Source organism: Aspergillus udagawae, assembly GCF_001078395.1.
Source record: "Aspergillus udagawae IFM 46973 DNA, scaffold_2, whole genome shotgun sequence".
In the NCBI taxonomy this organism is placed as follows: Eukaryota; Fungi; Ascomycota; class Eurotiomycetes; order Eurotiales; family Aspergillaceae; genus Aspergillus; species Aspergillus udagawae.
The window spans coordinates 273672-290996 of record NW_025091265.1 but is presented as its reverse complement, the minus strand read 5'-3'; the positions used below and the strand labels follow the sequence as shown (position 1 = coordinate 290996).

The 17325-nt window shown below is 49.0% G+C and overlaps 6 protein-coding genes across 6 annotated transcripts; 4 read left to right on the top strand and 2 right to left on the bottom strand.

Annotated features, from left to right (window-relative positions):
* Window positions 1–4152: 4152 nt before the first annotated feature.
* On the top strand, window positions 4153–5896 carry Aud_002415 (alpha-amylase; the record flags this gene model as incomplete). Its single annotated transcript, XM_043287384.1, has 2 exons — window positions 4153–5166; window positions 5231–5896. 2 exons carry the CDS (start codon window positions 4153–4155, stop codon window positions 5894–5896), a joined length of 1680 nt encoding a protein of 559 aa, XP_043143319.1.
* A 1060-nt stretch (window positions 5897–6956) lies between these two features.
* Window positions 6957–7756, bottom strand: Aud_002414 (GPI anchored serine-threonine rich family protein; the record flags this gene model as incomplete). The annotated part of the gene is made up of 4 exons (XM_043287383.1): window positions 6957–7102; window positions 7158–7399; window positions 7450–7581; window positions 7632–7756. 4 exons carry the CDS (start codon window positions 7754–7756, stop codon window positions 6957–6959), a joined length of 645 nt encoding a protein of 214 aa, XP_043143318.1.
* Window positions 7757–10114: 2358 nt separating this feature from the next.
* Window positions 10115–10588, top strand: Aud_002413 (GNAT family N-acetyltransferase; the record flags this gene model as incomplete). Its single annotated transcript, XM_043287382.1, has 1 exon — window positions 10115–10588. One exon carries the CDS (start codon window positions 10115–10117, stop codon window positions 10586–10588), a length of 474 nt encoding a protein of 157 aa, XP_043143317.1.
* A 489-nt stretch (window positions 10589–11077) lies between these two features.
* Window positions 11078–11725, top strand: Aud_002412 (flavin reductase family protein; the record flags this gene model as incomplete). The annotated part of the gene is made up of 1 exon (XM_043287381.1): window positions 11078–11725. The coding sequence occupies one exon, from the start codon at window positions 11078–11080 to the stop codon at window positions 11723–11725; it is 648 nt and encodes a 215-aa protein (XP_043143316.1).
* A 616-nt stretch (window positions 11726–12341) lies between these two features.
* Aud_002411 (uncharacterized protein) lies at window positions 12342–15107 on the bottom strand (the record flags this gene model as incomplete). Its single annotated transcript, XM_043287380.1, has 2 exons — window positions 12342–14408; window positions 14466–15107. 2 exons carry the CDS (start codon window positions 15105–15107, stop codon window positions 12342–12344), a joined length of 2709 nt encoding a protein of 902 aa, XP_043143315.1.
* A 1285-nt stretch (window positions 15108–16392) lies between these two features.
* Aud_002410 (uncharacterized protein) lies at window positions 16393–17016 on the top strand (the record flags this gene model as incomplete). Its single annotated transcript, XM_043287379.1, has 1 exon — window positions 16393–17016. The coding sequence occupies one exon, from the start codon at window positions 16393–16395 to the stop codon at window positions 17014–17016; it is 624 nt and encodes a 207-aa protein (XP_043143314.1).
* Window positions 17017–17325: the final 309 nt, after the last annotated feature.

Below are 17325 nucleotides of genomic sequence, written 5' to 3'. Positions count from 1 at the left end.
ATATAAGATTTCATGGGTCTTCTCTTCGCCTCTTCAGTCTTCACGTCCATCGTTACAGCCTTGAGTTTTCAGCCTCGTTGGGTCCCTCTTTTCTCATTCCCACGTTTCTTTTTTTCCTTCTCTTTTTTCTTTTTTGCTTTACTCTCCTTTTTACTAGATTGGATCCTGTAGTGTGGAAGTAAGCGGCTCGAACCGTGTGTCGGTCTAAGTTGATAAAAGTCGTGGACCAGAAAGCCACAAGGCAGAGCCCCAGCAGACAACCAATCCGACTGCTCAGATTTTTGGAAAGTATCTTACAAGAGGAGACAGTGGCTGAGAGCTGAATGCTCAATCCCAAGAAACAGAGTTGCCAAGAGCAAAAACAGGCAGAAAAGCAATTCCGGTGAGGCCAGCATTTCTCAGCGAATACAGAGGTCATTCCATTTCGTAAAGCTTACTCTGTAACAGCGTGAAAAGATCCATCAACAGACCCTTCGATTGATTGTTCCATGGGCCAAAGTGGGTATGTAGTGGAGCCCAACGGTGATTTCCTCGAGTCTGGTCCGCGATTTGGTACTAGAACCCTACGGTTGTGCCCAATGAGCTCAAGCCACTTATAAGGCGTTGAATCGCTTCTCAATACCAGATCGAGGCCACAATACGGATACTATAAATAATCTTTTTTTTTCAGCTAAGCTACTTGAGAGGTAGTGGAGCGTGCTGTTTGTACTCCGTATCCATTCCCCTTTGGTGACAGGATGGGTGATCGCTAAATCTTCGGTAATGGCCATTCCGGGCGATCCGTTTGTGTAACTTTTTCCGCCAAGAACGAGAAAACTTTTTGCTTTAGCCGAGGGTCTATGTTCTTGATACCCAGTCATTATTGATTCTATCGAGCGACTGTGGGCTTTTTCCTTAGCTTGTTGAAGTTGATGGGTTGAAGGTTTGGGACTGTAGGGAATAGTTCCTCTACTATGTCCACTACGAAGGATAAAGGAGGATAAAAGATTGAAACAAATGTCTTACAGTAATGTCCCGGAAGGAAAATAGGCTTTCCTATTGGACTTTGGCGTACAAATCTGCAATGACAGCACACATATCTTGGACGATGATGTCTGCTTGTCTCATTATCAGGTCAACAACGACGAATCGCGACGAGCGACGGGGTTGAACAGCATCCTCGGGTTTCAATCAGGGGCATTGCTGGCCAGGCAGTCCAATGAGAATGGTGAGGACCAGTTCTGCCAAGACTGTTATCTTGCTATGGTTGCATCCTTCGCCGTATCGGGTCAGATGTCCGTATCATATTATTGTATCGATTGAGATGCCTTCAGGGGTGCCTCAGTTTACAGGAGAGGAGGATTATATCGAATATGTTTTTTTCCTCAGCATACCATGGGGAAAGTCCTCCATTCGTAGAGGCATGGCTTCATGATTCACGAACCATCTGGAGCAAAAATTGTTTATGAACTTATCAACTGGATCTTCCAGGTCCATGGACTACCTATCTACAGGGTACCATAACATTGTTATCAGGGGCCCCAGTGACTACTTCACTAGTGCGTGATGGAGTGACGGTGGCGTTGGAGTCGGTCAAAGTGTCAACTCCAGACCCTGGTCTCTTACACTAGCAGCTCTTGAGTCTGTTCGTATCTTAACTTCGAGGATGGTGCCACAGACTCGATTCTCTCTTTTACTTTGTACTCCGTAAGGATTATCCTGCTAAAAAGCAAGCTTTGCAGTTTTAATTTCCCATCCTTGTCGACAGATACAATCCTACAAACTTACAGAGGACGTACCATGGATGTCAGCGACTGAAATACGAGATCTCCAGTTAAGAACCGAGGAGCCGAGCACCGGTCCGAAGTGGACCTGGTGTATCCATCTCTCAGACATTTGCTAATAATTGCTCAAGAATTTCTCTGTGGTTGGTATGTTTATGACTATTTGAAGCTAAGGGTCAGGGAACCGAAGCTCCTAGAACAGGAGTGGAAAATGGGCCCTGTAGGTTACCCTACAATTACCGAAGTCAGTTACAAACGGTAAGTTACCTCCGTGATTAAGGAACCTCTACGGTCTCCGTATTTTGGGGGCTGATACAGAGTAGACGAATCATCAATCCCATCCATATTCTCTGGTATTGTATTGTATTATAGTTCAAAGGTATTATTCATACAGTAACTATCAGAAACAAGAGGATTGACTAGCTTGACTGAGCTTAGCCTGGTAATTTGGTCTTGATTTGAGAACTGTTTTTCTCTCGCTTGGGGGGACAGAATTCTCACTAAGCAATCATTATGCGCATGGTGTGATGACAGGTGACAGAGATGCATCATCATGTCAAGCTCTTTAGATGTGTTGAAAAATTTGAACCCACACAAGATATACTCAGAATATTTCTCATATGCAGTACAGTGTAGTTAACTGCATTCATTTCAAATTGGCCCAAAAGAACTATGCCTAATCAAGACTGCCTATGACTGATCGTCTGAGACATATTTCTTGTCTTAATGTCCATAGTGAGATCACATCCAAGTACTTAACTACCTCCTTCCAAGTTAATATTACTCCTTACTAATATTCCTCTTTCCTCCTTTTTGGCCAATATTTTGTTCCTGGACAACCCATCCACAATGGTGCGCTTAAACTCATTTGACGATGTGATTCCTTGTGTGACACGACTGTAGAGCTCTCTCCCCTGATTGACTGCCATCAAGATGGTCAGACTCTAGGGCTCCGACGCAGCTAAGCATTCAGGTCAAGTCAGGTACCAAGTTGCTTCTCGCCACTGTGGACATCACCGCACTCCAGCCACTGACATGCTGCATCTAGAGTATGTAGTATCAAGGTATGGGGTAGTAGACTATTATTTGACCGCTGTGTGAGAATAATGACTTGGATGTGTCGAATAAGGCGGCATAGGGGAATTGCTAGCTACAAGAGGAAATGTGGGCGCGGGACTTGAGCCATATGGATGACTGAGCACTCGCCTAGAATTCGGACTTGGAAGGAGACTCTGATCTCCTGATGTGGATAGGATCTGCCATTGGACAATCAGTGGTTCACGAACACTGCAAGGGACCTAAGACGGAGGACCCCCTCACGAGCACAATCAACAATAATCATCAGGTTGTCCTATATTATTAAATACTCTCAATCCATTGCTTCTCTCTAGTTTCTTCAGATGCTCATGGGGTTAAAGATGTATGCTAATTCTGCGGAGGTGCTCCGAAGCAACATTGCTTAAGACTATATTAAGAAATGCGACGGCACTGGTCCAGTGGTCCTTCATGGGCTGGTCCGGCTATGTGCGGGTTGCACCCGGTAGACCCAAGACATGTCCTCACAAACGCAGGTACCGGGCACCGCAGTGCGCGTTGGTTGTCTTTTCCATTGTACCTTTATCTCTAGGAGGCAAATTCGGTAGAGATCAAATTGAACACACCCGAGTACTCCATACTATGTAAAAGAAAGACTGAAGAGGCAATACAACAACAACCTCAACTCTGGCCAAAAGATCACATGTCCATCATCGGCCATTTACCAAGAAAAATCCTGGAGAAAAATGGATAGACTAGAATCACTAGAGTAATGGTTCTGATGGCTTCCCCCACAATTCCACTCTTTTAATCTAAAGTTTCTGCAGCAAAGCAGGAAATCCTTCCCGCATGACTCTCTCCTTTCTGTTTCCTTCCCCTCTCGGTCGCTACTCCCTTCAATCTTGAGTTCGAGGCCTTTTCTTGCTGCTTCTCTCGTTGGCCCTGTTTAATCTCTGTCTCTTCCTTCTCCTACCATCGTCATTCGTTCTATATCCTGCCTGGGATCAGGCCTGTCGTTCTTTACCCTGTCGTCCCTCGCTGTTTTGAATTTATTCCTACCGGTTCCTTGTTCTTTCGTCTTCTTTCTCTAATATTCTAGCCTTCATCGCCATTCTCGCCTGCACCAGCGGTTCTGGGGACTCTCGACGAAAATTATTCCTTATCTCGTCAACACATTGCATCAACGTGTCTGGAACTGGCCAAATCGCGGGTGATTTGATTCTCTTGTGGGACTTGAGGATTTCAAACCAAACGAGACACCGTCGTGCCAAGCTGGGCTGGGATCAGCACATCTCCATTTGTTGCATCAGACCTACCCCAGCACTGAGTCAGCCTTCAGATCAATGTTCCGATCATGAGTTCGCCTTCAGTATTACGGCGATGCATGCACATCGTTTCTCTTTCCCTGCTGGTCGCCTCCTCGCTCGCAGCAAACACGGCACAATGGAAACCCAGAGCCATTTATCAGACCATGACGGATCGGTTCGCCCGCACTGACGGGTCGACGACAGCGCGATGCGTGGCGTCCGAAAACATTCGTTGCGGAGGGACATGGCGAGGAATGATTGACCGTCTGGATTACATCCAGGGCATGGGATTCGATGCGGTCATGATCTCCCCCGTCATTAAGAATGTGGAGGGCCGGGTGGAATACGGCGAAGCCTACCATGGATATTGGCCCGAGGACATCTACAGCCTCAACCCGTACTTCGGCACGAAACAGGATCTGCTGGATCTGAGCGCAGAAGTGCATAAGCGGGGCATGTTCCTCATGATGGACACGGTCATCAACAATATGGCCTACATCACCAACGGCAGCGACCCGGCCACCCATATTGAATACTCGACGCTCAAGCCGTTCGACAGCCCCAGCTACTACCACCCCTACTGCCAAGTCGTTCACTGGGATAATTTCACCGAAGCGCAATGGTGTCAAACTGGTTCTGACATTGTGGCACTACCCGATCTCTACACCGAACATGCCGAGGTCCAGAGCACGTTGGAGAAGTGGGCGCAAGACATGATCTCAACCTACTCGATTGACGGGCTGCGTATCGATGCGGCCAAGCACGTCGACACGGGCTTCCTGGCCAACTTCGGCAAGGCCCTCAGCGACACCTTCATGACCGGGGAGGTGTTCCAGAACGAAGTCGACATCATCTGCGACTACAAGAACAACTACATCACCAGCGTTCCTAACTTCCCCGTCTACAATTCCGTCATAGAGGCCTTCACCAGAGGTAATACGAGTTCACTGGCAAACGTTGTAGAAGTGATGAAGAACACCTGTCACGACGTCACATCCCTGACCATCTTCACGGAGAGCCATGACGTGGACCGGTTTGCCAACATGACCTCAGACATGGCGGTAGGGACTGACCTCTTCCCCCAAGAACCCTCGGCTCCCAGCTGATGAACTGAACCCCTTTTAGCTCGCAAAGAATGTAGTCACGTTCAACATCCTCTTCGACGGCATCCCGATCATGTACCAGGGGCAGGAGCAGCACTTTAACGGAAATTATCACGCCAACAACAGTAACCGAGAAGCCGTCTGGCTGTCCGGCTACAACACCGACGCCGAGCTGTATAAGCTGGTGGGGAAACTCAACCGCATCCGCAAACACGCATACAACCTCGACAACAACTATCTCGACGTCCAAACCTACCCGGTCTACCAGGGCTCCAGCGAGCTCGCCTTCCGCAAGGGCGTCGAGGGCCGCCAGACCATCATGCTCCTCTCGACGCAGGGCACCAACCAGAAAAACTCGTACCCCCTACACCTGCCCGTAAGCTATAATCCCGGTGTAGTGGCGATGGATGTCCTCAACTGCGTCAACTATACCGTCGACGCGGCCGGAGAGCTCGTCATTACCATGGACAAGGGCGAGCCCCACGTTTTCTTCCCCGCGAACCTCATGCCCGGCAGTGGGCTATGCGGCTACTCGGAGTCAAACATCAGCTATGTAGAGCTGAAGACGGGCAAGCCGGCAGCGTCAGGGTCTGCAGGTGTGTTGTCGATGACGCCGTCGGGGATACCGCTGACGATTCTGTTCTCTGTTTTCGTGTCAATAGTCACTGGGTTGGGGTTTGGGGGTTGACAAGTTTTTTTTTTTTTTTCCTTGAGCATACCCATCTATTTATTCTTTTTTTCATGTCATTTCCATGGATGGCAATATCTCGGTAACGTTCTGTAAATGCATGTTTATATATTTTATCCGAATGTACATAAGTTGGATCTCCCTTCTTTCAGCCGCACCGTCGTTTGCCTAAGTATTTATTATTGGACAAATCCTCACCGAGGCTCGTATAGAAGCTTTCACTCCACAGCCTCTTCCATAATCAGCCCGTATTTCAATCTCACCGCATGCAGCCTCGTCCTCACTGTGATGAGGATTGAATTCTGCTCCTTCAGCCGCCGATTTGACTTCGACTAGTTTTCCCGATCTGGCCGTCGAATCAGAGCAGAGTGATACAGTCTTGCATATCAGCCAATCAGGATTTGCACTCAAGAGTTTCGACTGTCTCAGGATCGGTGTCTGAGTTTCGGTACCTGATACCATACCTATTGCGTACACGTAATATACTCTTGCATTGGACCCTGGCAAAACGCCCCCCCAACTCGACAATATTCTCATGCTCGACAATATCCGACCGAGCCGCACAAAACAGCTTGGTTTTCTAGCTAGGTTTCAAAATGATTACGTAGACTGAATCCTGTAATAAACTTCCCCATACCGAGTCCTGCTTACTGCGTCAGACTAGGTACCTACATCCCTGTACCAGCTTGCATGACGCCTCGAAACACAATTCATACCTAAGGTCCTACAGTATCTGCCCATACTATACTCCGTACAGGGTCATAGCATAATACAATACAATACAATGCAGACACCAACGATTAACTGACAATGTGATCTATCAGTTACACAGTGCAACACGTAAGGGCAAAAGTAAAAGCATTGCATTAATTATGGGATAGTGATAGTGATAGTGATAGTGATGATAAGGACAGACAGTCTAATAATGCGATTGCAGATCCTCATATACATACAAAGCAGTACACGTACACGTCCAGTACACGGCGTGTATTATCTATCTACTAAGTAGACATCTGGCTGCGCGAACCGGATCATTCGTTTCTGAGATGAGCGTTCACGTTTACAGAGCCAGGACGGCCAGACCCAAGAGGAGGGAGCCGGCGGGGATGGAGAGCGAGCCGGCACCGTTGGGGGTGGTGCTGGCGGTGCTGGTGCCGGAAGCGGAGGAGGAGGCGTGACTGGCGGTGGGGGAGGTGGTCTTGGAAGCTGCAGAGGGAGATTGTTAGTAGAGCTCTTGAAGACGCCAGGACAGGCGACTAACCAGTGCCGGAGGCGGTGGTGCTCAAGGTGGAGGCAGAGGCGGTGCCAGAGGTAGAGGCAGTAGTAGAGACCGTACCGGTGCTAGAATGGGAGGCCGTAGACGAGGACTCGGTGGCAGTGGTGCTAGAAGCAGAGTCGGAGGTGGTCGAGGAGCCAGAGGACTCGACCTTGAACTGCTGGGACTGGGCGAGGATGCCGGTGTTCTTGGGATCCTTGGAGACAAAGTTGACCTGGTAGCCGGATCTGAGATAGATCAGTATATGAAGGATGTGTTGCGGAGGAAATAGACGTACCCGCTGTCAGCGGAGAGACCGTCAATGGTGTAGGAGCCGTCGCTGGTCTTGACGTTCTCGGCGACCAGCTTGTTGATGGGAGGGTAAGAGTTCATCTTGACGAGGTAGATGTCGAAGGAGGAGGGGTCGGAGCTATCCTTATCAGTATGCGACGCATGGTAACAGTGGCCAGAGTTGAGTACCTGACAGAGCTCCATTCGACCTTGGTCTTCTCGCTGAGGTCAACATCCTGGTCCTTCTGGGGAGAGGTGATGGACAAAGCGGCGGCAGAGCCGACCAAGGCAGTGAGAGTCAGAGCGAAACGCATGTTGATAGCGAGTGATTGGAATGTAAAAGTCTATCCGAATGTATTAAAATTAAATATAGCTGTGGAAGTCAGGCAAACGAGTGACTGGTAGTGAAGTGATGAATGAAACAGAGAGCGCTGAGGACACAAGGGAATTGATATTTTATATCTAGCATCGAGTCTTACTGCCAAATTTATAAATAGCAGAGACACCCCATATTATCTGGCCATGTCTTACTCTTGCAGAGGCCTATCACAGCATCAGGAACCAAGGGTGAGTCAACTGTGAACCACTCCTCCAATCGGTCAGGTATCCATCCGCTGTGATAGTTGAGATGCAATTGATGGATCTGATCGAAATCAACCAGATCAATAATGCGAGACTATTCTCAGAACGTTTAATTTGTATACACAGTAGCCTTACTCAGATTAATGCAATGAGCTACTATTCCAGAAGCCGGCTCATGCACTCCAGGACCTCCATCAGACCCTGATTGTATCCACAGGGCCAAGATCCTTGCTTGACGCCCCTCGGCCCCTTCAGTCTCCTTCAATTGCATCATAATCGCCAGCAATCAAAACTCTTGCGCGCACAAAACCCTCCCCTGTTGTCGATAGACAAATTTCCGAACCTTCGCTGCCAAGTAACAGCAGAGCTGTAGCAAAGGGTCGGGCCATTGCGCCTGACCTCGCCAATCAAGAGCAATGCAACAAAACATGTCTTACGGGTGACTACTCTGCTATCAACAAGGCAGTCAATGCTCCACAGTATCCTGCGCCCTGTTGTGTCCACCTGGATCCTGATTGAAGGATTCGCCTCCTGTAAAGTTCCAGCACGAATTACCAGATTTTGTGTACTGCGTACTAGGGCTCAAGGAACTGTGGGATTGGCGTAATCATGGTGCAATATTCAATTTACTTGGTTTTACCGAGCATAGACACCGAGACAAGGCCAATGATAAACTGTCTCCCGCTCAGTTTTTGAGCTGCCAAGAGTCGGCTATTGCCCGACCCAGACTTTGCTGTTGCAGAGATTTCTTCGCCAATACGCAGTACAGAGTATTGTACCTTACCAAGTTCAGAATACTTACCTTACGGATTACTCTGTACCGTTTCCGGTTTGTAATCATAGTCCTAAGATAACAGGAAGCACTTTCATCATGCTTACGCACAGTAAAAATCTGTTGGGCCACGACTACTCAGTAGTATCATTGGGCTATTGAAGCCTATTACTCCATAGTGACTAATGGTTTATGATTCTTACTTGAGAAACCTCTTTAGCAGTGGGGTGGAAAAAAGAAAACCATGCACTCAACGTGATCTTCTAATTATGGAGACGATCTTCTGGTTTCCGAATCGAAGCCCCTTTAGACCCAAGGGCACATCAAGTGGCTCTGTACTATTATTGGGTGGTCCGGATTGATGTGCTGTTCGGTGCTCTCCGAACCTGAACCTCCAGGTGCATCCGCAGTTCTTCGGGCCATCCGTGTGGCAACTGCTCATGGCGATTTTTGGCCATTTTCTGTGCTGATCCGTTCGGCTTATTCCGCCTTCCAGACAATAGTCATCTGCTTGCGGCCGAGATCAAACCTCGGAGTACGGAGTAGACTCGGCAGCGTACTTGCTCGGAACTGATACCGAGTAGCTGTACAAACCACTAGAGCAGGCTTTTTACATACATGATAAGTCACAGTGGTGATACTGCAGAACTGAGCGATCCTCCGAGATGCTAGTTGATACACATGTAGAGTTGCTGCCGGATTGAGAACTATTAAGCATGGCCAAACCTGTCATAGAATTGCGGAACAAGCATTCTAGAATTGACTATGATTTGATGCCATATTCAATGCTCACCCTTACCGACCGGCCAGTTGAACTGGATGTCTCAGTATAGTATTAAATTATTCTTGTTCTAGCTGACGTAGAGATAAACGAAATAAGGAATCAAGATATTACACCTTACCCCAGAAAGCAAATTGTGACAATTCAGCAGTGTTCTGGTACTAAGGCTAATGGGGATAAATATATACAGATGCATCGTCCAGGATTCCCTCTACGCATCCTGAAAATTTTTGGATCCATGACCCCGCGAGAGGACATTAACATGATAGATTAAATGCCTATACTGGTAACTGTGTCTCTATATAATAGATGATGAAATTCTTCGTTGTATCTGATGCAATTGAAGGTATCCGAGACGGGTGAGATTTTGAAGGAAATGCTTATTTGTGCCTATCTCGGAACCGATTGACGGGCTTGCTGCCTACTGTTGCCTGCTGTCAGCGCAACATTAATATTGTCAATAAGCGACACTCTTGAGCAATAAAAGTCCATAATTCAGATCCCTGTTTTTTTGATAACAGCAATCAAGAATCAAACATGTCTTCCTCCATCCCTCCACTCCCTGCCAACTACCGTCTCCATGACGGCTACCCCGCAGTCGCTGATTATCTCCACCTCCGCGCCGCTTCAGGCCTCACCCCCAAGACCAAGGCACAGGCGACTCCCGTGCCTCAGGGCAGCTGGTACGGCTGCTACGTGACATTCGAAGATGAATCATCAGGAACATCGACTCCCGTGGCGATGGGCCGCATTATCGGCGATGGCGGCTGGTATTTCCATATCGCCGACATGGCAGTCCTGCCTGATCATCAGCGGAAAGGTTTGGGAGACATCATTCTCAAGACGCTTCTGGCGAAGATTCGCAGTGAAGCACCGGAGGGGAAGCCGTATGTGAATCTGCTTGCTGATGCACCTGGGAGGAGGCTGTATGCGAAGAATGGGTTTGTGGAGTCGGCGCCGAAGGAGCTCGGGATGATGATGGTTATGGAGAGGGGCGAACCGTCGAAGTGATTGAGAGGTCTTGATATGAGTATGCCTATGTATGAGAATCGCGATGTTGCTAGTCCCTAAAGGCCTTTCGATGATTCCGTCTCAAGCATCAAGTTCCGCCTGTGGTGGCAATATCGCTATTCTCGTATGTGCGGGTCTGAATGTGCTCTGCTTCAATTCGTTAGATTAAAGGCAATATGGAACGTCAGGACTAAGCCGATAGATACTTATTCTCTATGAAGGTCTAGGAAAATATGGATGGATTGCTGTCAAACTGGCCAGTGATGGATAGATACGAGATCCACAATCGATATTGCCAACGCAAAAGGCAGTAACAAGCCACTGGCATGGATATGACCAATTAAGTCGCTCGAGTCTGACTCAATGCTTCGACGATGATCTATATAAGTTCAAAGCAGTACCATCCGGATAAAAACCAATGCTCGCCACCCTTGTTCAGTTTCTGTAAATGGCCATTCAATTTGCTTGTTTGATCTCCTGCACAGCATCATGGGCCATTCTGTCATCTCTCCTGCCATCTTCTACTGGGGCACTCCGGTCGTCCTTGTGACAACAGTCAACGAAGATGGAACACCGAACATCGCGCCTATATCGTCAGCCTGGTGGTTGGGGAATCGTGCCGTCATAGGACTGGGCCGGAGTTCACAGACAACCGCCAACATCATCCGCACTCGACAGTGTGTGCTCAACCTTCCGAGTGATGACATGGTCCAATGCGTCAATGCTCTGGCCCGAACAACAGGCACCAAGAACGTGCCGGCAGGCAAGGTCCAGCGAGGCTATCGGTATGAGAAGGACAAGTTTGGCATCGCGGGATTGACTCCAGCATCTTCGGATCTCGTACAGCCTCCGCGGATCCAGGAGTGTCCCGTTCAAATGGAAGCTGAGTTTGCCGATATCCATGAGCTTTTTAAAGACGGACCGGTGGAGTTGAACGGGTGCCTCATGGCGATTGAGGTTAAGGTCGTAAAGACCCATGTTTTGGATGAGCTGCGACTTCCTGGGTATGCGAACAGGATCGATCCTGACAAATGGAAACCGATGATAATGTCATTTCAGAATCTTTATGGGTTGAAGGATGGAAAGCTGGCTGAATCGACACTTGCAAAGATTGACGAGGAGAGTTACCGTGTATAAATCTAGAACATGTGAATATTGCGATTTCTGGTTGCCTGCCTTACAAGCGCCCTTAATGCTTCCAGCGACATTGATGCTGGACAGATCTTTCCCGCCTAACAGACCTCTATAAAGACGGTTCTCTATATCCACCCCTTGCGGTTGTTGGACGTAGCACAGCGCCTGGTTCCTTTATCGTATTCTGATGGATGAACAACCGGACCCAGCCTGAGTATTGTCCTGAGATGCGACATATGCCCACCCGCAGTTCAGTAAACAAGCAGGGTAAACTCGCCTGTATCGAGCTGCAATTCACACAAAACGCACGTCCAACAGATCGAACGATCTGTCGGCAAACATATACACCTATAGCCCCTGGAATATGCGATACTCACAGCGGCCAATCGCGCCATCCATGAGCCCCCGGAACGTAACACTAAAATTTGGTTTGGTGGCTCCAGGATTTCCTCCCAACAATCAATAGAGACTATTTCGAGTCCTAGATTGGTGAAAGTTGAACCATGCACACAGTTATTACCCTCCAGTCCTCGAACCTCAAGCCGCGGGTCCGCTAAGCCTCGCAATATATCTAGATCAGCAACCCATTCTCCCTCGTCATTCATGGCTACTTTTGTCTCTAGTAGTAGGCCTCCATCTCACGATAACTGGAGGATTCAAGTGTGACCGGGGCTTCGAAACCTGTAAACGACAGATGGATGGATGTGCCTTCGAATCTCCCACCAGCCGGGGACCCATCGAAGGGAAAGTGATTGATGAAACGCCATCGTTCAAGATCATGTTTTCGGATTTCCAGCTCGAGTGGTGCAATTAGCAATGAGATACCGGGCTTACCTACATTGCCGACCACGTGGGCCACCGCGCATGAGGTCATCTCAGTCGAAGGAATGGGGTCATGAAGCAGTCGTTTGGCAATGAAAAGGGAGTTTCCACTCGAGATTGCCATTACGCGGGTAAGGTCTGTACTATCGACGTTGACTGTGCCAGACTCGAGTTGCAAGATCGCTGCGAACGCATGCTCGCGGGACAAAGGGCTCGGGTAGATTGTGCCTTGTACGTGGCCATCACGAGCTTGTTGGTACGCCGCTATTGGCAGGAATTCAAGTTCGGAGACAAGCGAAGCCGTCCACTTCCATAAATTTAAGGGCTTCTTGATGATGTTGATTGAGGCGGTAGTCCGTGGTAGATGCCGCTTGTAGTAGTCCATGATTCTCCCAAGTGTGAGTAAAGAATAGCCATGAGAGGTTCGCTCTGTGTCGAAGTAGTCATAGACATAACGAGCTGCAATGTCCGCACGTATAAGATTCCTCTCTAGCAAGCTGTGAAGGAAGACTAGAGGAACGGTGGTTGGCGTCTTTTGCTGCAATGGCGTTTCACCCTCTGGCCGTCTGGAGTACACTGCCGCGAGATTGTGCACGCCCATAACAAAGTCAAAGTACACATACCGACCAAAGTCCGGATTGCCGTCCAACAATTCGTAGAATATAGCGTCACTCAAAAGGGGCTCCCTCAAGTCACTCTGACTTGCACGAGGTTCTTCTGCTGCTTGTGCGTACAGTTGCGATTCTGCAAGTTGTTCCACATTGGCATAGAGCTCCTCAAGGGCAACGCCGTGTTGGCCGCTACTCACGTCTCCCGAGGGCGGGAAGCAAACCCAGCTCTCACCGTCCTGAACGTGAAGTCGCTGGTCGATACCCGGCGTCTCTCCTTCGTATTCGCTACGCTTTCGTTTCGCACCGCTCCGAGTGATGTCTGGGTTCGCTGTCGCCTTGATGGATACGTATATCCAGCCATCCTCTGCGGTACGAAGACGAATGATGTGGTGAGCATCATCCAGAGAGTATTCTGAACACATCCTTCGCAAAGTTTCCACCTGGACCTCCAGGCTGCTGACCATATGGAGAATGGAGGGCAGACTTGCTAATCCGAAGAATGATTGCGGTGAACTGCCGTCAGCTCCGATCCACGATTTTCCGTAGTTGGCTCCATACTTTAGGAGCTGAACGGCAACTTTTCTTTCGGTTTCGTCCTCTGAGGATAAAAGGTCTATTCCGTCCATGAAGGCATATGTCAGCTGCAAGACCTTCATGTTATGTTTGAAACCGAGGACGCTCTCATTCATTGCATCCGAAAACTTGCCGGATAATGGCAGCGCGTCGCCCTTGCTCTCTCGCAGTTGCACCTGATAGCGACTGTGAAACATGGCCCACAGTAGCTTGAAGATTTTCCCGGCGATTGATGCATGCGCAAGCGAATCCAAGGAAGCCCCCAAGGCGAGAGCCTGTAGCTGTGCTATGGTCAACCTAGAGTCATGCATGGTCGAGCGCTCCCGTAGGACAGTTCCATAGTATCGAAGACTGGCCAGGGGCAGGGACCAGTAGACTCCGTTTGGGGACCTAGACCGGTCTGAATCAGAACGGGAAGCGATCGATATGGTGACGATCCCGCCGTCTTGGACCAACGGATCCTTCTGACGAATCTCTCGCGTAACCGAGCCCAGGACTACTAGGTCTGGGTAAATATGCCAGGAAGTGAGGCCAAGCAGAACCCCGCCGTCAATGATCCGCTGAGGCTCTCCCCTGATTAACTTGTCAAGAGCAGTCAAAGCGCAGCTGAGGTTCTGGATCACGCTATCAGAAGAATTCTCCTTGCTGGATGCAGCCTGGCCTTTATGATTCCCGGCAGCCTTGATGGCCACCGACAGGTTATTCACGATCAACCTAATTTGATCTTGCTATCGGACACAGGCTCTGTCGGCCACTTCAAGCCAAGCACGGGCACTGGCATCCCAACTGCTCAGTGAGGAGCGGCTGATCTCGTGGGATGCCGCTGCCTGTGCCAAAGTATAGCCCGCGATGTCTCCCGAAATGGCCGCCTGCTGTTTGATCTCCATCTGCCGATGACTGACTAGCTCGGCCCAGATGGCCGTCGCTTCCTGCGGAGACCAGATCCGAGCTAGCATGCACGCTAAAAGATGCATTCGAAGTGCAGGCCTGCCACTCGTTGCACTGGCCCAGATCGTCGTGTAATCAATTCCAAAATGTGATCCAAAGAAGGTTTCTGCGAGACCTTTTGGCTGATCCACTGTATCCGTCGTTTCCTGCACGATTTCGGTCACTCGGGTGCCATACGCCTCCAGCAGCGCAGGTACCTCGGGGAGGACATCTTGAAATAACACGCCTAGTCTTCGGGCCAGAATGTGGAATGACCCTTCCTCAGCTGACTGTTTCCGGGCTTTGGAGAGATGTTGCCCGATGGGCTGCAGCTCGGTGGGAACTTCGTACTTGACCAGGGAAAAATCGAAATTCAGATGTGCTAGTGCGAGGTTGACTTCACCTACTGCATGCACTGCTGCTGCTGCGATGCGCTGTATAGAGGCCGACATGTTTAACAGACTCGGGTGTTGAACCTGACGGTGGAAGATTTCGAGTCGAAGGCCTTTTATTTGGGGATTTGTGGCTATGCTCATTCCAGCGCTTTGTAGGACATGGATCAGCGCTCGGATGCTGATGGACAAGGCTGAATCAGCTCGTCTACACGTGCAGCCATATCACTGGCCTTCATTTTGGGCACTAAACCTTTAGAATTTTAGCTATTCAATTATTCCATGTTCATGATAGAGCTTGAACTCCGTCACCTTGGCTGTAGAACTCAAGAATGAGAAGCGACAATGGAATCTATTGACTATCATTTGGGAAGGAAGAAGCAATATCTAGCCACTTTGGGTCACTGATCTAAGGAGTATAGCTTTGTTTATCTTCAAATTAGAAGCTATACAGGCTCCCAAGTGAATTGATATGATATCTATCATACCTCTTCCGGGAGTCTTGCTGCGGTATAGTGCAAGCTATTATGCAAAGTTGCCTATCCACAGAGTCTGGGAGCGCGGACAGCCTTACATGGCATGATTCTTGCCCTCTCGACTCTACTCCGTCCATCTAGCTGATTTACCTGTGTCTAGTGAACATACAGAAAAGATGATCCGTGGAAAGGGGATTTCGTAGTAGTCGTGAGGAACATGGCGACCTTTTTCATAAACCCATCTGGGATGATCAGGGTCCATTACTATTGTGGTTGATCCTATGTACACAAGTCTATTTCCATTGGTTCCTTAGGTCTGTACATTCTTGAGTCGCACAGAGTATGACCTTGAGACATATCTGACATTTCGCCTACAGCATAAAGGCCATTATTCTTAGAAGTAATTCAAACATAAGCATGGTGATCCTGGTCCTACTGCAGGTGGCAGACTCGTCACTCTGACGCCGACCTTAGCTGGTGCTGCGTGCTACATGATGTAAGGGAATGCAGCAAGGCAACTACTACTTGTCCATATACCGCCATATTGCAGATGGATTGACGCAAGATGCTGCCCCTGCCCAGACACGCGAGACTTCCCAACTGGGAAACCGCACTATAGCCACTTCCAGTTTGTTTTGAACCATTGTATATCGCCACTCTTGCTTAGACTCAGTACTCCCGAACTCTCTAACAGATACTTCTCCAAGACTCTCTTATTCTGTTCTCAGCACTCAGCTCTAACCCGCTCGAATTTCCGCGAATTCCTAGTCCATCGGTGAACGATCTCGTCACAGTTAGAGCTCCTCGCATCATCAAACGAAACCCATCTAGTATTTCTGGCATTAATAGCATCGAAAACGCCTCTCCCGATGCCTAGCTTCGACGACTTCCACATCTTTTGCAACCGATATATTCTCCCTATCCTATTACACACTGTTATCGGTCTCAACGCCATCCAGTACTACGTTTTCCCCCAAGACTGTGCTCCAAATGACCTGCTTCGCACCAGTATGAACGCTTGCGTCATACTTGCCCTAGACTGGCATCAAAAGCGAGCCCCTGGCAAGCCCACTCCTATCAATGTATGTCTGGCTATGCTCATGGCACTACTCCTGGCGCTATTATGTCTGGACACTCTGGATGTTCTCGGCTATTCCCCGCGACTTACAGGCGTGACCAGGGGCATTTCGGACCAGCACAGTTGTCGACGTATGACTGGCACCTTTGATAGTATCAAGTGGTCGTTCTATGCTACTGGCCAGCACTGTAATACGACGACGCAGGAAGCTACTGTTCAAGGTGCGATCGCAGAGTACATTCGGAATGCAGCGAATGGGACAATCTGCGGCACCCAGTGCTTGCGTCTGGATCATGGCGGCACCTGGAACGGGTGGTTGAAGCTGGGCTCGGTCAGCAGTTTTAACGAGAATGCCTACTGTGGTATCGGCCTGCCGTTTGATAAATGTATCTCTGGCGGAAACGATGATATTTAATCCGTCGCGAGAGATTTACTGCTGCTGGGAACGTTGAAGTTGTCGGCGGGCTCTAGGGTGTCTCGGGCGATACACGCTTGGTGCCTGGTGGAGGAGTAAACTAGGTCAGCACAGTCGATATCTCTATTGCGCCTCTGTTGGCTTCTGAGGTATGAAGGTTGCCTTAGATGGGTGGTAAAATAAAACTCCTACAATGAATGGAACCAATGACTTTGACGGTCCGCCTCTTTCCTTGTATGAGTATTAACCTTTAGACTATCACACATGTGCTCTTTTCCTTTGCAGTAGTCATTGGCTCTTGCGAAACGT